Here is a 25,557-nt window from a genome sequence, read left to right as displayed (position 1 = left end):
GGAAACTGGATTCACTAGAAGATGTGACATGATTTACAAGGAAATTGTGGTGATTGTTTTGCTATGAACTAGAAATGAAAGCACTGCTGTGCCAGTATGTGAAGGCAGCTGCTTGTATGAAAGATGACAAAGCTCTTCCTGCAAAGAAATTTTATGAAAAGATTATTTCCTCATCCGTAGCTTGTCTTAGCTGAAAATTGCCCTTGGTTTTTATTAGCTGATGTGAGCCACCCGCATACCATCCCTACTCTACTTCAGTTTCTTAGGAATCTCACCTTGTTTGAAAGTCAGTTCAGCTAGATCTTCCTTCAGTTTTTTTTTTTTTATCTCTTTTATTCAGAAATTACCAAATGTTCACTTTATAATATAACATGAACTGTGTTTTTGACAAGAATTAGAAATTGTAACTTAAATATATTATTGCAAACAATATGCTGTTGTAATATGCTGTAACATATAGTTGCAATGGTTAAGTTGTACTGAAAAATCAATACAGCTACAATAATAAGATATGGAGATGATGTTCCACCAAAGGGTTGATAAGCCCAATAAACAAAATGTCATGAGGTGGTGGTGTGGAAGTGGTGAGGCAGACGCTGGAGACCCAGGTAAGGTGAGTGGTGTAGAGTAAATAACAAAAAAAAAAACAGTCCAAAACAACAGTCAACAAACAAGTTCGCGGCCAGGCAGCACGACTGAGAGGAAGCCAGGGCTCACACCGGTAGCGACTGGTCAAACAGGCGAACAGTACAACAAACGACGACACAGTGCGACAAAACGACAAGGACCCGACGAGGAACAAAGGACACAGGTGGGATTAAATACACAGAGGGTAATCAGGGGACCAAGACACAATGGGAGCAATCAATGGGAAGACAGGACAACGAGGAGACTCGGGACACAGGAAACTCAACTAAACACAACAGAAACACACAGAACATGACACAAAATGCTTTTTTACAAACCAAACAACTGCAACCACAGCACACATAAGCCACAGAGATAAAATTCTGCCTGTAAAATAACACTATACTGTGGAATATGTATTATGAACATTTGTCTCTTAGGAGCATGGATGGCAATTAGGTCTGTTCAGTCCTAAATCTACTCTTCCCTCTTATCTCTAGCCTTTAACATTTTGGCACAATGCCTTTAGTCCCTAGTAACTTACACATTCTCTGTAAGCTATAGAACTGCCATGAGCTTTATAGTAAATTTAGCTGGCTATCTAGAAGCAGTGAGAGTATAAAGGAGGAGTACAAAGGCTAAATCTTCTCATGGTAGACACAATTTATTAACCAGAGGTAATCACACAATAAATCCGATAGCAGTTAGATTGTGATTTTACTCACTTTTATTCGGTAGTTAAACACTAAAGTATGGGCCCAAGAAAAGTTGTTGTAGGCATCTTATTTTATCTGTAGGTAAAACCCTTGTTAGAAGTTTGCCCAGTGTGTTTTTGAGGAAAACAACAAAGGCAATTCCTCTTGTAGTGCGCTGGATGGTTTCATGACTTCTCTGTTTTCTCAGTAAACAGAGAATTATAAAGCTATTCAAAAATGAGTGGTTTTCTATGAAGGCCACGTTTCTTCAGACTGATATGCTTAAACATAGCAGAAAGTATTGTAACAAAGGTGCTCTGTCTTATTTTTCTCAGCTAAAATCCTGCATCTCTCTTGTAAGGAAGACGCTGTAATGCAATTATTTTGACTAGAAATAAGAAATCTGCCAGAGTTTGAGGTTAGAAGTGCACACAACATCCTCACCTATCCAGAGCGATGCAACACAGGTGGAGAATAGACGCGGTTGTCAGAAGAACGTCCAACGACGTCCGAACCAGACAGAACGTTTCGCCGTAGATCCAGTGCTGGTGGACCAGCTCGATGGCACCAAACGGCATCACCAGCACTGACACAAGCAAATCAGCAAATGCCAGAGACACAATGAAATAGTTGGTCTTGATTTTCCTGTTGGAGTAGAAAAAAAAGAGATAAAATATGAACAGCCATGAAACAGAATAGACAATTTCAAATATGACAAAATTATGGATCAAATAGTTAGTCAAAAAAGATTATTAAAACTTCAAGTTTAAATTCATATTATTTTGTTGTTTAGTCTTAGTGAAACCAGAACAAAATTAAATCCATTGTCAAAATAGGAATAAATGCTGGGTAAATTGAGAGGCCACAAGCAGTAAAAGCCTTATTGTTCTAGAATGAACAAAGAATTTTAATTGTTTCTTATTTATGATGCTTTGGGAGCAACTAAACAAACAAATTAAATGTAATTATGGAAAAACAGGGAAACAGTTCAAACAAAGCCTTAACACTGACAGAAATCCCTCCCTCATCCCTCCCCCTCCCAAAGAATAAATAAACAAAAAATAAATGGCTGTTTTATTTTTTATTAAGCTGATTGTGTTTTTCAGGAAAAATCAAAATGACACATTTCAGTTTAAAATAAAAAAAAAATGTGTAATTGTCTACTCAATAAAAAAAGCTAAAAAGAAAGCCTAAACAGAGTACTTACCCTGTCAAATAAATGGAAAAAATATGTTATTCAGATTACTGTCCAGAAGCAAGTTAATACTGCTGAGAATAATTTCATACCTACTTTTCATTTCAAAAGTATTTTTAACCTTTAAACTAATGGATATGTTGACATCTGCATAAGCTAAAGTCGCCCTGTTTGAGCTGCCATGTAGTCTACACTTAACAATGAGTAATGTCTAAATAAAAACCACACTCCAGTAAAATAGAGTTAGAATATTGCTATTCCAGGCTAACTTTAGAGACTGTGTCACTAAAATGTAGATGCACACTCTCCATTACTTTTAGAAAAACAGATATTTTGAGATGTCCCAGATATGTACTCAACAAAAAGCAGAACTGCTGATACAGGGAAATATTGTCTCCTTATAAGCCAGCCAAAAAGTCAGATATCTATTATTGATGCCAATTTTGATCTGATTATTTTTTTACCGACACATCACATCTATCACATCCGTCAACACCCCCCAAAAAAACTACAATTTCAGTGGATGAGTTTGTTTCATCGGATCTCTGATTTTTGTTTTCAGCCACTCCAACAAGAAAACCAATGATGCAAAGTGGTTGTTCATTTAGATGCCCTGTCCTCTTCAGTGTCTCTGCTGTGGATGCTCTAATTTTATAAATAGCAGAAGCAAGAACTGACTGCCGTAAGGCTTTCCCATCTGCTCAGCTGTATCCCAAACAGTGCCTTAAAATAATCAGTTAGTGATCAAACCATCTGCTGGTGGCGCTACTGAGCATGAGAGACATGTGAGACACAAGAGAGCATGCACAAGGATTTAGAGAAATGCTGCACATGCACACATCCAAACTGGAGATGAACTAGCAGATGTTTATCCATTACGTGCTCACATCGTCAAGCTGGCAGTAATTTAGAACAGTTTAGTAACATTTAACAAGTCTTGAGGGGAGGCGTTGTGTTTAGTTAGAATGACAAGTTGTGTTACTGCTTCCAGAATAAATAAACTTTAATAGAAGAGACTTAGAGTGAGTTTGGATTTATTTTGGATGCACGTGGTTATGGATAAGTAAAGCTGTAGTGCAAGATTAAAACAGAGTGGAGCAAAGAAGAGGAAAGACATCAACACACCAGAGATCATGTATAAATAATTTCTATTTTTACTAAATCACCTTTGTTATGATTACAGAAGCAACAATGCATTTGAGTTCAGAAAAGCTGAAAATGTTTTTTATACATATAATTCTGTGCAACTCAGCTGTTTACATGTTTGGGAGGATTGTTTTGTTGCCTGTTTTTTCCTACAACATTGAAAAGTACTCCTGGAATACTTCACTATAAAACAACTTTAATCTTTGACGCCACATGAACACTGCAACATGAGCACCGTTTAATTGATGTCCAATGATGAAACATCTTAATTTCTGTAAAATATTTTCAGAAAATAAATAATAAAATATTTTCTCCAAAGATAGATTAATAAATAATACAATAAAATTAATGTTTCAATAGACACAATTTCTTTAACAACTTTCAAAACAAAAAACAAGATGCTTTTATAAATAGTCACATCCATGGTTTTGTAAAACAAACATGAACTTTGCCATCTACTGGATTTTCTCTTTGTACTTATCCACATGGTACATTAAATTTGGGGGGAAAAAAATTGAACAACAGCTTCCTGAACTTACCTGACACGTCCCTACAAATTTCCTGAAACTTAATAGTGACTTTGCCTGTGCACCTTAGATACTTTATTGGGTTTTACCAGACAGTTTCAAGAAACTTTAATTATAGTGTCTAATTTTTTCAAATTGTACCAGTTGTATAACTGGAAAATTTATGAAACTTAGAGTTGTTTTTCCAACACTTCTGTCAACAATAAATCCCATAAAATAATGTGATAATCTCTTAAGTCCATATCAGTCACCTTAAGTGATGCTGCATTGATCCAGATATTGATTTCACCCCTACTTGTGAAAATAACTCCAAGACAGAACTCGTGTTGAGACATGAGTCACACCTTAAGATGGAAGCCCACCTTTTTCCAGCTGCGTACCTGTCTTCTCTCTGGTGGTTTCACACTTTGAATTCAGTGGGGGTCTCTGCTTGATTGCTTGACATTATTCATAAAAAGACAGAAAATAAATCTCAATCTTATAAAACTGGTAAGCTGCCTGCCACTTTATGTCTGCATTTGGAATGCTAAAATATATCTGCAATTTTTTAGCTTTGACGAGGTTTCCCTTGTTGAGTTAACAGAGCTCAACAGAGCTAGATAACATAACATGAAGCTACCTTATCTATGTGGTTCAGGAAAGTGAATGAAAGTATCAGCATACACTTATGAATGGAACATTTTCTTCATGACAATAGTTCTTGTGAAAACACTGAAAAAAACCCAGAATAATTGTTAACTGCAGTCCAAATTATTGCGAGAACCAAAAGTTCCTGACATGACAACAGTGTCACTGCTTCCAGATCTGTTCAGTGTCCGGTATAAACAGACTGTGTGGCAGCATGTTTTAGTGTGTGTGAGTATCTTCTCCACACACTCAACATGTCACTCTGAGAGAAACAAGAGCTTGTGTTTGTGTGGTGGTTATTGATGAGCAGTGCAGCACCCTCTGAACCACCTTCTGTTGGTATCAGCTCCTGCAGAAGAAGCTGTGGGGGGTTTATGAGGAAAATGCCTCCAGATTGTTGAGCAGCTTCCCTTTCTTACAAACTGAACACACATCAATCCAACTGACAGCTAAAGTCCCAGCTAAAGTATTCAAACCAATTGAACTTCGACATTTCTTCTCAAATTACGACCACAATCCACCAACTAACAGAAAGAAGCCAATGATTGTGAAGTGGAATAAAAATGGTGCATAGATTTTACAACTTTCATCCCAAACAAAATCATATTTTGCTGCAATTACAACTCCAGTTTTTTGTTTTGTTTTTGAGTGTGTGTGTTTGTGTGCGTGCGCGTGTGTGTGTATGTGGATTCTCCCTGCAAAATATCTCTGCAAAATATTCATACATTCATACATCATATTGGATATGTAACATATATGAACATAAGTTTCACATATGGATTTAGATTTGGACTTTGACTGAGCCATCGTATCAAATGAATATGGTTTGTTGCACTCATTTCATTTCAGCTCTCGCTGTATGTTTTCAGATTATTGTACCTTCCACATTATTGTATGTGATGTGGAAAATACACATCACATACCCACCCCAGCCTAAACTTTTCTGCCTCTAATAGCTGTTTCCCTACTATTATTACTGTAACTCCAACTCTTACTTCTCTGCTTAAAACCAGCAACCCTGATCTTACCACAACGATGTGGGGATGGTGTTTTGTGGAGTGTAGATTTTCTGTCATACTTTTGAATGGATGCCATTTTGGTTTCATCTAACCAAAAGGACATTTTTCAACATATTTGCAAATTGAACTTTCTATGGCTGTCTTGTTGCCTCTTTTCTAAAAAGGGCAGATTTATGGATAGATGTGCTATCATATAATAGATTTCTCCACAATAGCTTTGTGTAAATAGCCTTTTAGCTGTCTGCATGAATAATGTCCTAGACTGGTCTATCACTTTAGGTTGATGACCGTTGTAGGTTTGTAGTTGTACTGCACTCATTTCCACTTTCAAATGGTGGATTAAACAGTGCTCTATGAGATGTTTAAATATTTGAATGTTATTTTATTAAGCAATCCTGTTTTAAACTCCTTCACAACTTTATTCCTGACCTGCCTGGTATGTATTTTGGACTTCATAAATTTCACCTATTAGAACTTTGTAGAACATCTGTATTTGTATATCAAAATTAAATTAATCACTTGTAGACATGCCACAATACAAAAGCTGCATGCTACAATTTTTAGATTATCATTTATTAAAAGATGGGTCAATTTCTTTCACTTAACAGCTTTGCACAATCTCCTGTTTCTCGTTCAAATAAAATACTTAAAAAGTTGTAAAATTAGAGTACAGTAAGATAAGAGTAAATAAGGGACTTCCTTCTGCAACAATCAATTGCTTTTCTGTTGCATGTTTGGTGGGAAACAGTAAATCCTATTTACCATTGAAGAACATTTTGACAGTTCTTAATGAGATGCTCCGAGTTCAGCTTTATTTTTGTAAGGACTCTTCACCCAAGGGACAACCCTATTGTGCAGATGTGCATCATATGTGTAAGTGTGTAGCCCTGAAATTTCCCAGCAGGCAGTAGGGCAATGATGATGGGAGCAACAAAGACCCTGGATAATTATTTTCTCCACAGGGAGCTGAGACAACACAGCAGTGACTTTAAATTAATGGTTTTAAATGAACACTTTTGTATACACACTGCATGAGTGAATTTCAAACTCAACTGAATTTCATTGTTCAAATATACAAACATCTGGCCTCCCTGCAATCTTTCAATGTGCGTCTGCAAACAGACAATCCTTCATGCCAACATGACGAGACAGAGGTCACCCTGAGCTATCAGGTGTCATGAGATAAGAAAGGACAAAGACGGGAAGCGAGAGAGAGAGAATGAGAGAGAAAAAAGACAAGAGGAGAAGAGAGGACAGGAGGAGAGTGAGGGACAAAAAAAATCAGAGATCACAGTGACAGCAGCTCCCACGTGAGGAGGTCTGCCTGCTAGCTCTATCACAGTCACTACAGCTTCACGCGCACTGCTTGAGGTTCTTATCTGAATGAAAAGACTACAGAACCAAGTTTGTTGTAATGCATTTTGTCCACAATAGAAGTCAATTTATTTTTCTGCCTCAAGTAAACCCTGGCGAGATTTGTCCTCAATGTTTAAAGAAAATCTTTATTTGAAACGCAAAAGTGTTTCATATAAAAACAATTTTTCTCAGCTTTTCATCTCCTTAAAAAGCAAACATTAAAAGCAAAAGTTTTGCAAGTAATATTCCAGATGTTTGTCTTAGGTGGGATCAAAAACTAACTGTACACAAGAGATGCCTTGTTACAAAAAGTAACATGGAAAGTAATGAATGGGAAAGAGAAAGGAGCTTCCTGATTTCCCTTAGAGTATATCTACTATATAGAAACAAGATTGTATCAAATAAACAATCAAACCTGGGTAATTTTTACATGAGAAGGTGATAAAGCGCAAACCCACCTGAGTTGTCTGTCTTTGCAGACGGCCACCATAACCAGGAGGTTTCCCAAGACGCTCATCAGCATGACCAGAGACAGGAAGCAGATGAGTGCTATCCGCTTTGGCATGCTGTCACTGAAAACCACAGAAAAACCCACATTATTTAACATGCCGAAAGTGACAACACTGTTTGTAAAATACGGAGAAGGAAATTTGTTTATTTTGGCTGCACTTAGGCAAGTAAAAATAATAAAAAATATGTGAAGACAAAAAAATGGTGTTTTTGTGATTTGCTATCATGTGTAGTGAGAGAAACATGTTTATTCAAGTAAAGTCTGCTATTCTGCTCTTACTGATTGCTTCCGCCTACATAAGCACTCAAAGTTTAATACCACTAAGAGTAATAGGTTTCACATTTGTGCTTGATTAGTAATAAATTGAGATGTAAACAGATGTGGCAGCATTAGTTGCTATAGCAGCTTCACCTGAGAAAAAGACGAAATCAGAGACACCTGCAGGAAAGTCAGCTTGGAATGGTTTGGCAATCAAAACTCTCATCTGTGACATTTGGGGAAAGCATTTTTAGAAAGATTTTACACAAAACCTAATGTGCAAGAAGTCTGTGGAAAAAAAAACTACAGCAAGTTTCTAAATGCCATAGGTAAATGTTTATGTATTCATCATTGGGAGCATCAATGGACATAGTGTGAATCTCTATGGGTTCTTCCAAACTTAATAAAACATTATACATGTACATGACATTTACCATTACTATAAAGGAAACTTTTTTTGGAGGTTGTACACATGTAAATCAAACATCTGCTGTTAAAGTCAAGCTTAATAATGACACAAAAATGTTCAAAAACAAGATTGTTTTTGAACAGCTATATAATGTAGTTTCAGACCACGCAAGGTCACTATAAAATAAACATTTGTCAAAGAGAAAGGTCTACCTACTTGGTTACTATGCCAGGGAAGCAGGCCAGATATAATATTCTTTTTCATTTCCCCCCAAAAACAAATAAATGCAGAAGTAGTATTTGTAACTATGGGTATAACGTTGGCCTGGCTTAAGACATTTGAAGGTGCAGTAAAAAATCTGGTATGAATCAAAGCTCACAGAGGGATCTGCTTGGAGTAAGAGGTCTATTTAAATGGCGTGTTTAATCAGAGACTTGTTTGACATTGGTAATGCATTAAAGTAATTCTCCTGAGGGTTGCCATCTGTAGCACTTAAAGACTTGACAGGAAACAAGAACTGTGAACTGTGACAGTGATTAAAAAAAACCCAATAAATACATATATTTCTGAAGTAATAAACAGCAAGAGTCAGAATGTCTCTATTAAGTATTTTATATGTATTTATGTTACAAGCCTGCACAAACAAACACCCAAAAAAAAAAAAGCCAGAATTGATGGAACAATGTCTTTGTGGATTGTATGTTGTCTCAGTGTCGACTGTGTTATGCTAATTTAGCTCCCAATTGGGTACAGAACTCGTGCCGGATCCCTGTCTGCCAAATTATTTGACTCTCAGCATCTAAAGTTCAAAGCTGAAGTGATCACATGCAAATGAGGCTTGTTCTTTGATCAGTGTTTGCAACTCACTAATCAGATCAAATGGGAACTCTGACAGCTTCTCAGCATATGTATTATTACTGAAAAAGGAAGACACAGGCTCAATAAAGCCAGTCATATTCTTTGATCTTAAATTTGCAGGACACAAAGCGTAGCATTCCTTCTGAATGAGACTTGGATAACTGACTCAGATAGCCACGTCATTGTAGCAGCATCTACCTTTGAATGTGATGGAAATGGTGATGTGAAGCATATAGTTTAAACCTACTTTTACGTACAAAAGTATGTTGGGTTTGATGACAAATCAGTAAGATCCAGAAGCTGCAGATGGTGAGTATGAAGTATCTCAAAGCTTAGGTTGATCATTATTTACCCAGATAACTTTAATCTAAAACTTCTGAAACGTTGGGAGATTCAGATGTCTATCACTAGCAGTAATCGGAGGAGAGGAAGCGTTCACGCTGGTCACCTCTACATTACATTCTGTTAATTCAACACTTAAAGATACTAATTTCCAAATTGTCTTGTATTTTCAACAATTTGGAAAATAATAAAACTTTGTTTACAAAGATTAACAAAACTTAGGGAGTTTGAGGAAAGTTTGAAAGGACAGCCTCCTAAGTAAAAGGACAAACTGACTATGGAGTTCTGATCACACAGAGCAAAACACAGTAAGATTAAATATTTTATAAGACTCAAATAAGCCATTTTAATTTTTTTTCTCAAAGTAATTAGAGTTTTCATTCATTTCAGTCGAGCTCTACAGAAATATGTACAAATCTAAAAAATAACTGTAAGAAAGTAGTATCAGTTTAAATTTATTGTTTTTCGCCACAATGATTCTGATATCACAACTGACCTTAATCCATGTATGACTAAAGAAGCAGTTTCCTATTTATTCTATTATTTATAATTTTAAATTATATGATAAGATTTAAACTGAATTCCCAGATGTGAAATAACAACTCTTTACATAAGTGTCGCATAAACTTACAACCTTTTTCAGTGAGCATGGCCAAATGTAAACATTCACAGGCACAGAGAAAGGTAATTCTCAAGCCCATAGCCGACCTTTTGACCTGTAGCTAAGTTTTGATTTGCTGTGCAATCAGCAGGCAGAAACCTTAACTAGGCCCCCAGACACACAATGGAGCTGGTAGATTCACTGGGACAATAACTGCTATTTTTTTTTTACAAGGTTTAAAGGACTTTAATGTATTTCAATGTTTTGTCAAAAGTTTTTTTTTCTTTTTAAACAAAGGTGAATAATCTAAATTATATAAAAAAAGTTTGACTCCTTCCTGATTCCTTTTTTTTTTGCATGTTTGTCAAATTTTACGATTTCAGTACATTAAACCAATTTAAAGACAACCCGAGTAAACACAACATGCAATTTTTAAATAAATCACATTCAGAATTCCTTTATTATCATTTTGCCAGAAAGCAAAATTAAATTTAAAAACTAACTGCATTTTTTTATTTGTGTAGTCTTTGACTAATATTTGGTTTGATGCTGTGAAACACTGAAGAGTGACAAACATGCAGTGCAAAAGAGGAAAATGCCTTTTAAATAAAGACAAAAAATTGTTTTCTTTTTTTATTATAATTATTATTTTAAGATCCTGCTGACTTAGCTGCCCTCACTGGTTCAGAATGAATTTTTTATTCAAAGTTTTCACAGAAACTCTCTGGAGACACGTTCCATTATCGTCAGACACTGATTAGACCCAAAGAGCAGTGACTATAATGACTGACACCCAGTCTCTCTGGGCCAAATTCTGTCATGGTCCCAGTTGTTCTGAAACTACCTTTCTGTGAGGCAGAAGAAATTACATGACTGACAGAATTACCATAGTGATCCAGCATTCTGAATCATCAAAGGTGAGCTGATTGCGGAAACTGTCAGTCCCTACGTATTCCCACCTCTACAAAACTGTCACCATTGCAGGCTGTATTTGTGAAAATGTTCCAATCTTTACTGAGTGCATCTGGTCCAGAGAGCATGAATTAAAACAGAGTACTTTTCTCACTCTGCTTTTGGTCTTCCTGAGTGCACATGGACCTTAATGTGCCATGTGCCTTAATGTGCAACATCCAGCACTGATACATCATTTAAATGCCTTATTTAACGTCCCTTCAGATGTTCAACTGAGGACACAACAACTTCAGGAAAATTATGTTTATCTCCCATTTTCTGTTTCATTGAAGTCTGACCACTTATAATACTTTTTCTTTAAATGAAGACACTTTTGTTTGTGTACCCTGACCTGAATGTGCACTGGCGTCCTCTCTTGAACTCACCACGACTAATTAATTCTGCTCTGTTAATTTTCCAACAGAAAATGAATGGGAAACAGTTAACAACAAATTTAAAAACTTCAGCTTTATCTTTATATATTTATTTACCTCCTGTTAGAAAGCCAAACTGTCAGAATTTTTTCATAAATGCAGATTTTTCTTTTTTATGTATTATCTTCTTTACAAAATAATGAAAAGTAAATGTTCATCTCATTGAAGTTGAGTATGAGCATAACACCATGTAATCCTTATTCAGTTGAAACAATCAAAAGAACTCTTCATCAAAGAAGACTATCAGAATACACTTTGTTGTTTTTGTTATTTAAATTAAATACATGTCTTCTCCTCAGCTAAACTCTGACTTTTTTCAGTTTGTTTGCTTTTTCAAGGATGCTCATTCACAGCACATTTCATATGTGTAGAAAGCCTTCAAATTCTACAGTTAAATTTAACAGAAAAAAAAATATTTTGAAGGCCTCAGTGGGACTCCGTAATTGCAAACAACAGCTGCCTGTCCATTGGCGTTCTCTCTCAGCAGGCAAAGACAAGTGCTCTATTGTGCAGACGAGCACCAGAGGCCATTGGTATTGTTCAAACTGGTATCAAATATTGTTTATCATCAACAGAAACAGGGAAAATGTGTTGGCGTAGCAGACAGGGGCACAACAGACTCCTGCTGCCTAAAACCATAATGGAAGGAAAGTTGAAGCCAAATAGGAGAAATAATTATGTTGGAGAGCTTTGGAGTAAAACTGAATGGTGGATGCATGTGACTAAGTCAACAAAGGATCTCTTTTTTATTTACAAAAGTAAAACCATCAGAGTACAGAGACGTTTAACAAGTTAGCGTATGCTCATTCAAAAACTAACAATGCCTGGACAGGAGGCTTTGACTTTAATGGAGTTTTAGAGTCACTGAATTTGACATCTAGTGACTAAAATTGACATCTAAGCTATGAACAAAATAATCTTACAATAATGATCAAAAATGCAGTCTGTGATTGCTGAACTAAACCACATATCTACAAAGTTTTCTGCCACTGTGTTATAAATTAAGTGTTTTTGTACAGCTGTAATCACCTAAACCCTCAGGGCTTCAGAAAGAGATTATTTCTGTCACTGAACAGGACAGGAAAATAAACACTATAAAAGATGTTAAGCTGAGATGACTACAGAGACAAAAAAAAAATCCACCATCTTTGACATTTGGCAATACAAATTAGACATGTTTTCAGCTGGTCTTGTCTGGTTTGACAAGATGTTTTACTCATGATGAAGTTTCCCTTTTGGTCTTAGAATTTCCTCAATAAGTGGGCTGTGTTTTTTCTGTCCCAGAAGATTATTTTCTTTGCTGTGACAGCCCCTTTTAGAGCACATGACTTGCAGCCAAAGTTTACTTCAGTTTTCAGATCCTGACATGGCAGGTCAAACTTGGAGTTCTGCTCCAATTATGTTTTGTTATCTTTACCTCCCCTCTGACAGGAGTGTTCACAGTATGTGGTTGTGCAGGAGAGCGCTGGCAGCATGGTATGAAGCACCTGAGCACGCACATTGTGCTTGCAATTTTTTGTGCAAAAGACAAGTCTTTACTTCAAATGTGTCTCATGTGTTTCACAAAGTTCACTGTCAAAGTATTTTATTCCAATACTGAAGAAAATGCCTTTGGATCAATTTCAGGGAGCTGAATAAATGCATATATATATATATAATATATATATATATATGATTTTTTTGCATACTTAAGCAGTACGTGAAAAATTACATAATCAAGAAAATGGAGAAAAAAGGTAATTTTGAAAAACTGAAAATGAGGCAAACAGCACCTGCATGAAATGAACTGGAGATGAAATGTTTACAAAAGTGGTGCAATCACAATCAATCAACTGCAATCAGTCAGCCACAACAGCACACAAGACATCTGCCTGTCAAAGACATTTTGATGCACTGCTGCATGTCACTCAAACCTCGACTGTGACAAAACAGGACCAACATAAGCGTATATCAAAAAGGCGTATGCATTTAGATTGTTAACTCTTCCATGTCAGCAGGTCACAAATGTAAATCATGGCTCATAATATAAACTGACAGAGACAACAGCTGATAAAAGTGGACCTTATTAGTCCTTTTCCTCCATGCATCTCCATGTGAGATGTTTTATTTTTTACCAATTCTGCTTTATGCAAATTTCAGCTCACTTATTCAGTTCTGGTGAAAGCGCAGATTTTATGAAGTCAGCCCCCATACATCAAAGTCAAATCTCAGGTGATTGGACTGAGTTTTAATCAACTGTCAGATTCGTGACGAGAGCTCTCGTTGCTTAAACATCGAGGTGGATATGCCTCTTTTAGCTGATTGGCTTCAAGGCGTCTTGCTAAAATTCACCAGAACGCTCGGTCGGGTTCTTCCAGGGTCTAAATCTGAAGCTGAGTCAAATTAAACTGTGGAAAACCATAGCAACAGCAGGGATGCCAGTAACTTTACATCCACAGCCTGTTTACTGACTAATCATCAGCTTGCAATGTTATAATACAGCAAACTTTTCCTTATGAGGAAATTTCTCACAGCAAAAGTCAGACAAACGACCAAACTGAAAATATAAAAAAAAAAAAAAAAAAAAAAATCAATGATTATAAATATTAAGGACACACTATAAAACACAATGAAATTTTAAGTAAGAACTGCAATATTTGCAGTTTGATCACTCGAGTTCACAGCTTAAAGTGAGCTGACAGTCAGTAAAGTTTCACCCTTTCTGAGCATCATCTATTTTGTTGCTGCATTTGTTATTCTATTATCATTATCACTTAAAGGACTCATTACAATTATGACTGGTAATTATTGTTTTACCTGAGAGAATCTTAAAATTACATGCCATTACTTTTCTATTCTTACTGAAAGAGAAGCACCAGCACTGGTGTTTTTTAACCTTCAATGCAAGCAGAACTCTTGATAATAATGGTAGTTAGAATATCTTTTAAAGCTTGAGCTTTTATGAGTATTTGAAACATTTTAAAAACTATATAAAATCTTTAACCTCAGAGTGTGGTCTGAGTCTAAAAAACTTGAACATTTGAGTAAGTTCCTATCTTTAGTAACAGGCTAGGTTTAACCTAACAGCATAAGAAGTGATTATCTGAGAAACAATGTTACTTTTGACCCCTCTCTCCATGTGCCTTGTGAAATTATTCAGCAAAAAGTCATTTAGACCTGTTGCTTTCAACATGAAGACATCATAATGAACAATTTTGTGTCTGCACACAGTACAAAGTCAAGCTTATTCCTGGTGCAACTGATCCAGTTTGTGGTGAACAGGATCTCAAGCCAAAATTCGCTTATTTGAAAATCCAGAGTATCATCTTTGCTTTTTTTGGTTCATGTGGTTTTTGGGAGTTTTTTATTTCCTGGTAACTGTTAGCCACAACATTTTGATAGTGTAGTAAAACCTAAAGACATGCATGTAAGACAAATAATTGTTAGTCAGACTTAAAATACAGAAGGGAAACAAGCAGCAAGAGCTGATTCCTGTTTCTAAGAATTACTGATCAATTCACGGCACAATTTAAACTCAGATTAGTGACTGAACACTGCGAGGATTGCTAGCTAAAGTGGATTAAGAAACGCTGCGAGTCATTTTAGCCTAATTATCTTCATACCTGAAGGCACTCAGCATTGTTCTGGCAGCTTCCAACAAACACATGCACATCCCAAAGTCTAGGAAACAATCTTCAGACAGCTCAATATAAGTTTGGTTTCATCCAATTAGAGCATCCATTTTCCTTAATTATCAGTCATGCACTTGCTTCGTCCTGATGCTGGCATTGCCTTTTGATACGGCAGGGGAATTCTGAAAATTGTTTGCACCTGGGGCCAAATCTCAGGTTTGATGCAGAGCCTGTATTAACACATTCAGTCCAGGACAGTACAATCTTTTCCCTTCCAATACTTTCATTTCATTACCAAGTAACTTCTTTCTTCTTTTTTTTAAATGTTCTATACTTGACTTGTCTTCTTTGTCTCTCTAATGACATTAAAGAGAAAGACTATACAGTAAAGGTAAAGTACTATTTTTTTTCATGTTCAATGTATTTGATAAAATAGCAAAATTTCTTTTTTTTTCTCCATTACTGATGGCACTTCAGTCTGTTTTTAATTAGAACCAAGAATCAAAACCCAGTTTTGCTTTCCATCAATCATATGTTTAAAAGTCAGATAAACAGAGAAATATTATTTGCAGTCAAACATGATTTGAAAAGCTCAGACCTTCTTCAAATTTCCTTACTAAAAAAATTTAGTAGGGAAACTTTTTCCCTACTAAAAAATTGAGAGTGAGAAATTTGTGGATTTAGTAATCTCTCTCGATCTCTACTGGGGGAAAAAATGTGGCGCTGTTGGCTGCCAGGCAACATGTTTTGACCAAGTCTAAATGATGGTCACACCTGCACTTGCTGATTTGCAGAATGTGTACACACAGGTCATTTTAGGAAAGGTCAATGCAACTATATATGTGCATCATAGTAAATAAAACGTCCAGTAAATCTCCTGTTGGTTTTGTCAAAACTGCTAAAGCATCAAGTTGAAATTGACGAGTACGCTAAATAGACTAAAATGCACAGGTAGCTTATCCCAGGTGTTAGGCACCTTCCTCCTGACTTTATGCTCCACACAAACCACAGCTAGTTAAGGGTAGCGTTTTTCCATTACAGTTTTTTTGAAATACAGTTATTTTGAAACATCCAAAAAGACACCTCATCCTATTGCAAAAACCCAAGCTTTTTTCAAAACTGGTTTGTCTCAAATTTATTTCTCATAATTCCAAATTGAGCAGTTTTACTGTCAGTGGAAATGGAGCCACTAACAAAGAAACATTTTTAAATATGAAAACCCCAAGGTTTTTATTGTGGACATCAATGCTATTAATGTTATCAATGTTATAGTTTGTCCTGTGTTTTTAACACAATCATTGTAACATATTTCAATCTATTTCTTTAAGGTCTGTAAGTTGCTTTCCTTTAACTACTAATGCAGACACATTGCATCGTCAGGAACACAAACTTTTAGTACATCTTTTTTTTTTCTTCCCTACAAAATATGCAGTGATAATTTTCTTTTTATTCGCTGTTAGGCAACAAAAAAGCATGCGTGCTTGTAATCTGAGTCACTATCACAGTGCTTGTAAAGATAAGGGGAAATAGGTGAATTTTGGGGATCTGAGCACATCACAGACACGATGCATTTACTCTCAGCGTGCAACAACCCAGTTTTGTCCCAATAATCAATGAAAGCAGCTGCACCACCTGCAGAGAGCATGCATTCCTGCTGCTAAGCCACAAAGGCAAAGTGTGAACTTCTCATCCCTCTCATGGTGAACCTGCAGGGGCCAGAGTGCATATAAACCAAATCTGCCCACTGAATTGGGACAAATGTACTTTTGTTAATTAAGCTGTAGTCAAGCCTCAAACACATTCATAGTGCCAAGCGGAAGTATGTACTCTCCTTTAAGTTTTGCACATTTTGTTACATTGCAAACAAAAAATTATATGCAATTAATTTATTCACTGTTATATGAGCACCAGTTTAAACATTATATCAAAATAATTTTATGTCAGCAGAACAGTAGGCACCCTATAACAAAAGAAAGCTGCTGCACCATCAGTGGCCTTATTGACAAACAAATGTTTAACCACAAGGTCGATGCACCAGCTGCTTCTGGCATAATTTATCCATCTCTTTCAATGCACCCAAGCCACTAATCATATCAACCAATAGCTCAGTCAGCAATAAACCACAGCAAACTCTGCAGTAGAGATGATGATTAATGAAAGTACATAATCAATACACAGTGTAAGCTTTCAAATCAGTGAGTGGCTGGAAATATTCTCTGCAGATGAAGACATTGCTGTTGTAGGGAGATAGAAAAACATTTTCTGTCAACTTTAAGCTCCAGATTGAATGTCCACCAATTAAAGATGCACCAGTAATGGATGACGTGGCCAATGGCAATTTTTGGCTTTTTTATCTGATCACCAAGTTTCGAATAATTCTGTATTTCTGTAATAATTTTCTGATTGCAACATAGTTCAAAGTAACGTTTGATTCAGTAAATGCAATTTGCACCCATGCACATACACCCATATGTGCATGGGAGCCAAAGATGTATCGGTTTTGAGTAAAACAAAAAATAAACAAACATGCCACATGCACATATGTCTATAAAAGTTCTATTATCTTTATTTAAAAAAAAAATAAATATATTTTCAGTATTTAACCAACAATTTTTTGATTGGGAAAAAAGGAAATTTTAATTAAACGGGGAAGCAAAATCTGAAAGGAAAATAAAACTCCCAGTCTTTCACTGATTGTTTTGACAGGTCCTCAGAGACAGAAGTATACAGCACAGTCATGGCTGGAGGCTGATGAGCTCCGAGTGACTCGCACTGACTTATACTTTGAACTTGTGTTTTTTTTTTTTTTTTTTTTTTTACTATTTCTTAACAAGATAGTGCAATACTATGCAATTAGACATGAATCTGTTACCACTATAGTGGCATAGTTGGGTTTTATTACAGTGGAGGTGAAGCTTAAAAACTTACTCACTATAGTAAGTTTAATTCACTATTTAATTTAGAGTTACTACAAAATGACAGTAAAGGATTTAAGTTTATATGGTTGGGTGAAGCATATGTAGTGCTGCTGTAACCCCACCTATTTCTGTTCAGCACCAACAATAAGGGTACTCAAATTGTCATTGATTGGAAGAATCATAAACAACACTCATCATGCATCAATCATATTAGGGTAATTCATATGAAAACATTAGTTGGAAAGCTACATGTTGAGTAGCTTTCATAAATAATGCTACAATAAAATATGAAATACTTCATATTTTTGGGAGCTTTAAAAAATTATTATTGCTTTTCTATTTTCAATAAAATAATTATGTTGTCAATATTTGTCATTCCCATGAAAATTTTAGATCATGCAAACCACAAGGTTTTGGACTGTTTTAGCTTTTCTTTCCATGACTAAATACTTTTCCTAAGTAAACTATGGCAAACAGGTGACTGGACAAACATGGATGAAAAAGGGTGGACTACAAATTAGCAAAAATGTTCATTTTAAATCTGAAAGTCTACTTAGTCCATTAATAAGGCAACAGAGTCTCCACTGCTCTACTTAAAAAAAGTTATATTTTCTAATATCAAAATCTTAATTTTAAAAATAACTGCTGAGGTGGATTAATAATTATTTTAATATTAAGCAATGTACTCGAGCATCATCTTTGTTGCTTTTTATTGTGTAGGGAATTTCCAAGTGTTCACACGACAGTGATGTTCACAGATTTATAAAGTTTATAAAAGAAACTGCAATGCAAGAATCTGCTCATGTTTGCACCAGAAATAATTCATTTTTACTTCTAACTGAGAAATCTGGATGGATCATTCAGAGCTTCAGAGTGCAGTCTGATCCAAGGTGCAGGTTTCCACCTACTCAGCAGAAATAAAGCTAACTTTTCACCACATTAAAGAGGAGACATCTGCCAGGAAAAAGATTGGAGTGTGCACCTTTTGCCAGAACAAAATGCTGCTTTGTTAGCGCAACACATGTGTAGCACATGAGGAGACTGGATCCCAGAACGGTAAAATGACAAATTAGAGGCAAAAACAAACATGCTCATTTAGACCTGTCATATTTTATTATTATGAGCAAAAGTGAAGAAAGACAGTTTGCCATCTGTGAATAATTTGGACATGGTAACACAAAGGAAAAGTGTGAGTTGATATTTTATATAAAAATGAGTATGTTTTATTGCTGCATCACTATCTGTGGAGCTCAGTCATTAGTTTGAAGAGTTATCTGGCAAAACCTAAGTTCTTCCCACTTAATGAGGCTCATAATGAGCTTTAGTAATCACCTAATTTATGCTTGACCAATAATCAAATTAATTATAATATTTACAGTATATAAACACAAACGTTACAAATTCCAGCAATTTAAAATAAAAAGGGTAACTGCAGAGAATGTTATTCTTATTTTCTCAGAACTATAGTTCTACTGTGGTTTTATTTAGGTTGGATCACTGATTTTCAGAAAACTGATGGATACAACACAGTTAAAATAAAAAGGTTCTGGTTCATGTTGAGGTTTTTTGATCTTGGTAAAAATGTTTACGTTTTTCCATAGGTAAGTTTTTTTATTACCTTTTGCTTATGCTTATTTTGGACCCAGACACCAACAGTCTAGAAGAACTGTTTTTTACAGTCATGCATTTAACATTCAAAACTGACCTTTTCACAATGTCACTGCACAGTACAATGGTTCTCGTCTATTTAAAACAGACACACAAAATTGGAAAAAACTACCACTACTTCTGGAATGCATAATGTGAAGAAGGGCCACTTAATGCCATTTCTAAACTAATAAAATTCTGTTGGTTAGGAAACTACTTTACATTTGGAAATAGTCTAGATTGTAAAAACCTAAGTGAGATCAGCATGGGAGCAGGGCACCTTGAGACTGCAGGGGCTTAGAGGCTAACATTAGCAAATGTCAGCAATGGAAAAAGAAATGTCATAACTTCAGGTCAGTTATTTCTGCTCACAGAAAGAAATATGTTGTTTTTAAGCTGTTGGTTTAAATAACGGTTATAAATTGTTGCAAGTATGTCAATCTTTTAACACAATTTCATTTATTTGTAAAACATGAAATCAGAAATGTGTTTATTGCAATAATTATTTTTTTGTTTTCTGTAGAGGATGCCAAGAGATGGGATGTGCGAGTGAATGGCCTGAGAGATTTTTTTAAAGCTTCATGCTGCTCTCTGAAGAGGAGGAGAAAACTGGTGACTGAAGCTGCTTGTGCCTGGAATTACTATCAGTGACAGGTGGGATAAATCACCTTGTCAGGCATGAATGAAAACCGGTTGGAACAGAGTATAATGAAGCACTCAGACTGAAAAGTATCCAGACACACTGCACCTCCTGCAGGCTCTCCCCCTGTTTATGGAGGATAACAGATCTGCTGGCATGACAGATTTCAGTTTTGTCACTGGAGAGTTTAGCATGCTTTGCTTCACAGATCTGATCCAACCTTAGTAGAAAGAAAGCCACTGCCTCCTGTTTGCTTGTTGTTTTTCTTTTTTTTCTTCTGCATGTGCATGCTAAGCCTCAAAAGCCACCAAAGCTTTTTACATGTATTGACGATTTCTTATTGAGATTACGTAAGCAGCTGCAAAATGACTTATTGAGTTTGTGAATGAAAGTGACACTGCACAATGTTGCCTCCTTGGTCTGCAGACGGAAGCACAGACACTGAATAGCACAAATGGAGATTCAACAAATTGATGTAAATCTACTATAATTGAATGTACAGACAGAAAATCAGTAAAGAACTGATGTGTTTGAGGTGATGGATGATGAATGTATCTCACAGGAAATACTGGGATTTTATGAGAAAACCTGCAGGGAATTACTGGATGTTGTATCATCCACATAATGCAGTAATTAGAAGGTTTGGGTTCATATATAAACATGGTATTTTATTAACTGACAAACTTCACTGAATCCCAGCAGCACATTCAGTGAATAGGTATCCAACTTTGTTATATTTACACACATTTATACACTTGCTTTTTTGTCTCATTTTAACAGTCTAAGTGTATTTATACACCTTCAGGTTTTCTGAAGGTCCAGTGAGTCGCCTCTTGTTTTAGTTGCCATATTCTAAATTTGCCATCATGAAAATGTGATTGCATGCATCATTCCTGATTACAACAATTATAGCAGTAAATCCACAGAGGACAGGCCAAGACTTAAGAAATTGAAATTCCAGGTCCAAGTCCGAGTCCAGATCTTAATCACTTGAAATTGGCTTTACATACAAGACACTCCTCAAACAGCTCACAGGTGAGGGTTAAGGAGTTGGGCAAAGATTCCTCAGACTCATGCCAAAAACATATAGTTACTAGAAGCATTAAATAACAGTTACCTCAGTCTTAGTGTACATTTTGGTTTATTCCTGTTGTTCAAAACAGATTGGTATTTTTATAAATTGCTTTCTTCTTGATATGCAGATAGGAATTTATCTATGTATATATAAGATTTTTAAACAGAATAGTGCATCAGTTTCTTGACTGAAACCCTTGGATCCTTTCTCAAATGTCCTGAAGCCACTTATGAACAAAAACTACTGAATCTTTGAGGCTGGAAACAACATTTAGGCTGGATTAAATGTTAGGTAAAATAACTACAATGAAGCAAACAGTCAAAAGTTTTAAAATAACTTCCAGGAACACATCAAATGTGGTGTGAAGAAGAACAGTAAATCAAACGTTCCCACAGCAAGAACTGCAGCAGCAGGGTGGAAACGCGTAATGAGCTGAATCTGTTTTTTGTATGTCACTGGGCACTCAGTGTGACTTCCTGCTCTGCACTAGTTTTAATATGTACAAAGACAACTACCTTTCTTTAGTCGTCATTATGTCTTTCACAGTGCCACATCACATCATACAGATCTCTTACCGAATCCACGCTCTCCCCTGAAAAGCCCCCACTGTTGAGCAAACTGCAAATAGGGTTTAATCTGTGTCTAACGCAGTTTCCCAGGAAGAATCACAATGGATAGATTTGAGAACTAATCCAGAAGGGATGATCTATTCCAATAAATCTCATCAAGACAAAGATGAATGAAGGTGGATTGGGAGGAGAAGAAGACTGCAGACAAACCCTCAAGGGCATCGAGGAGCAGGAGGATGCCAAGAAACTGTGTTTTCTTAAATTACAGATAGAAAAAGAGATCCAAAACCAACAGCATGGCCCAAAAGCAGAAGAGCAGCTCTTTGAAACTCTATGCTAGAATCTGCTGAGTGAATGGCATATATTTGTTTACTTTTACTTTGAGTAAAAGTAAAAAAAAGGTTATTTTTCAGCCAACATAGCCGAACAGAAAATCTATAGCCAGCTGTAGAGAACAGCTATTGAAAGGAAACCAAAAAATTGCTTCCAAAAACCCTGTCAAAGACGAGCTGAAATTAAATCAAGACTCAAGTAAGATGGACAGAAGATGAAATTTCGATTAGAGAACACAAAACGGAAGTATTGAGGAGTCACAATTAAAATGCTCTGGGAAAAACTACATCCATATGCAAATGATTTTCAGCATAAAATCTAAAATCAAACATGCTTTTGTTTTAAAAACCTTGGTTTTAATATGTAAACCAGCAAAGCTGTGTGTGGCGCTACAGTAGCCTTGTTATGTGCATGGCAATGTCAGTTCAATGTAAATAGAAAGCACAGAAACAAGTCTTTCACAAAGTATTGACCTCTAAAATAAGATTATACAGAATATCATCTTTACAATATTTGTTTATCCATTAATAATACAGAAGTATGTTTTATAATTTGTCAGTGTTTTAGTTCATATTGTAATGCATTTAGAGTGCGAATAAAATACCCATCCTGTTGGATGAGGTTTTCTTTTTTTCTTTTTATATCTAATATATATTTTTTGTTGATCTTAATAGTCTTTGTCAAGACCAAAGACTCCCACAATAAAATACAAGAACTTGCATATATTTTTTAAATTGTCTTTCTAGAGAATAAGTATTCAGAGCATAATTAATGTATGACGTCAAATATCAGAATAGCATGCAATTTATTGTTCAGATCCAGTTTGCTGATACTAGCAGCTTATAGAAAATTACATTCAGAATTTATTAGCAAATATACCTTCAGAATGATTTAGTTCATACAGTGATAGAAACTCATCTGAAATTAATCACCCATTCCTGATCTAATGCGCACAGCAGCAATTTGTCTTTATTTGAACCTACTCTGCCCATGAAAAATAGGCTCTAATGCAGCCACAACCACCACAACAAATCCAACACTGCTGCATGTAAAACATAAAAACTAATTTGTTACACCAGTGGCTTTGGCAACTTAAGCGCATTCATATGTGTCTAATCAGCAGCCAAAATCGTAAAACCCACAGTAAGGGGTGGCTGAATAAGCTCCTCTTGAAAGTAGCAATGAATCTCTCCACACTTACAATCTGCAGCTAATCTTATGTAATGCGTATCATGAACTTCTTTGAAACAGGCAGCTGTGTCATCATTTCTCCTGCAGAGGCATCAACTCTTTGAGTTGTGTGACTTTCCAGATGTTAGACTGACATTTGCAGCTTCCTTTTTTTTGTATATATAAATCAGACTCTGATCATCAGTGCATACAAACGGTTTCATTTTCGTCTAAATAACATATAAATCAAATTTCCCCCTACTATCTATAGGCAACGAGCTTTAAGTATCTTCCAAATTAGGGTTTTGATCATGGTATATTCTGCTATGAATAAAACATCAATAATTTATTTTTTTTATTTTCTTTTTTCTCACCATCCTACTGCCTCAACAGAAACAATGAGTCTGAGTAACAACCTCTGTGATTTCCATTGGTAATCAGCTTTAACACCTGTGTTAGTGCAATTTGGTCTCTGTATGATTTCATGCCATTACAGAACTTTAATAAATCTAATTCTGTTTTGCTATAAAACAAAAGCTAGGACGTACAGGTTTAACCAGCAATAGATGGCATTTGAATAATGAGTCAACTGAGAAGAAATGCTGCACCTCTCCTATTTAAGTGTATATTATGCGAATATCTGATCATCAATAACTAATGCATGATTTTTCCCCCCACTCAGCAGGGCTGTATAATTTGCACTTCTACCTATGTATGCAATGTACTTGTGAATTAAAGGTGACAAGAGACTGTGATCATAAACAGTGTTTAAAAAAAATATGAGACAAGAAAAATATATATTTTCACCTAGTTTACAAGCTTAGGTGTATCATTTCATAAACATCAGATTTGTGTTTTGTGTTATAACCTATTTTGGCTAATTAAGTATTTATAAAACCTTGAAGGAAAAAAAAAGATCTCCCTTTGAATGCAAAATATAATATACAATCTGTATTTAGAGATAAACTCAATGATGCTGCAACAAAAGCCAAACTGATTTTAAAAAAAATAATTTTGTCAATAGTTGCTCACTTTTATATGCTAAAAGGAATCAGTGCTGTGTTTAAGGGAGATCAGTAATAAGTGACCTTCAGCATTTATGCAACTATTTAACTTAACAAGGGTGAGTTTTAAATTGAGGAGCTCAGCAAAGCTTCTGTACTGTAACTAAACCTCGTTCTGTTTGAGTGTGAAAAGCTGCTGTAAAGTGATAGAATCTTTGAGCAAACCACAGAGGTTTGTTGTACAAGAGTGACAATATTTTACGTAACGGAGACTTTCTGATTTTTTGGTCTGTGTTGCAATGGAAATTTTTACTCTGTGCTTTGTGCATACAGGAGAAGATTAGTATCACAAGATGTAGTCAGCTCTCTGACCTTTAACCTCAGGCCTGAGTGGTGTTACAGTTTTAATTGATACATTTGTTTTCATCACTTAATCACAGAGTTCCATTGAAATTAATCATAAAAACACTTTTTATGGAACAAATCTCTACCTCAGAAAAGCAAAAACAATAGTCTAATACAATCGGTGTACAACAGAGCTGGTGCAACCAGACTGTTATAATCGATGTCATTGATAATGCTGATTATAAAAATTAGTAGGAAGCATTTGTTTTGTATATTTTTTATTGTCTTAAAATATTTTATTGTTCAAGACAATAAACAATATTTTCTTACAATAAACAATAACTTGTGGTAAAATGTTTTAAACAGTTTTCCTTCAAATATCTGAATGTGGAGAGAAGCTCTTATCTCAGTCTGCAGGAGTCTTGTGTGCATGGTGCATTGATTGGCAGTCACTGGTTTTCTTTTTCTAAGCAATAGTTTTAAAATAATATTGACAGGTACTGTGACAGCTCAACACTCAAATGAGAAAGATTATTGTTTTCAAAATTTTCAAAGGAAATACTGCTCTAAACTATTAAAGTATGTCAAGTTCAATACCAATAAATAAGGGGCTCTGTAACATTCTGTCAAAGACATTCAATTAATTAATAGCTACAAAACGACAACAGGCTCTACTGAGGAGATAAAAC

At 35.6% G+C, this 25,557-nt stretch overlaps 1 protein-coding gene across 3 annotated transcripts in view; it reads right to left on the bottom strand.

Annotated features, from left to right (window-relative positions):
- htr4 (5-hydroxytryptamine receptor 4) overlaps nucleotides 1–25,557 on the bottom strand; it is a 133,151-nt gene that overhangs the window by 63,938 nt on the left and 43,656 nt on the right. For all 3 annotated transcript variants that reach the window (XM_055030817.1, XM_055030818.1, XM_055030816.1), the window contains exons 3-4: nucleotides 7,651–7,764; nucleotides 1,767–1,967 (exon numbers count right to left, since the gene is read on the bottom strand). In XM_055030817.1, the coding sequence (XP_054886792.1) occupies nucleotides 1,767–1,967; nucleotides 7,651–7,764 (315 nt within the window). The remainder of the gene's footprint in view (nucleotides 1–1,766; nucleotides 1,968–7,650; nucleotides 7,765–25,557) is intronic.

This window comes from Poeciliopsis prolifica, unplaced genomic scaffold, assembly GCF_027474105.1.
Source record: "Poeciliopsis prolifica strain line A6 unplaced genomic scaffold, Auburn_PproV2 SCAFFOLD006, whole genome shotgun sequence".
Lineage (NCBI taxonomy): Eukaryota > Metazoa > Chordata > Actinopteri > Cyprinodontiformes > Poeciliidae > Poeciliopsis > Poeciliopsis prolifica.
This window is presented reverse-complemented; position numbering and strand designations above follow the sequence as displayed.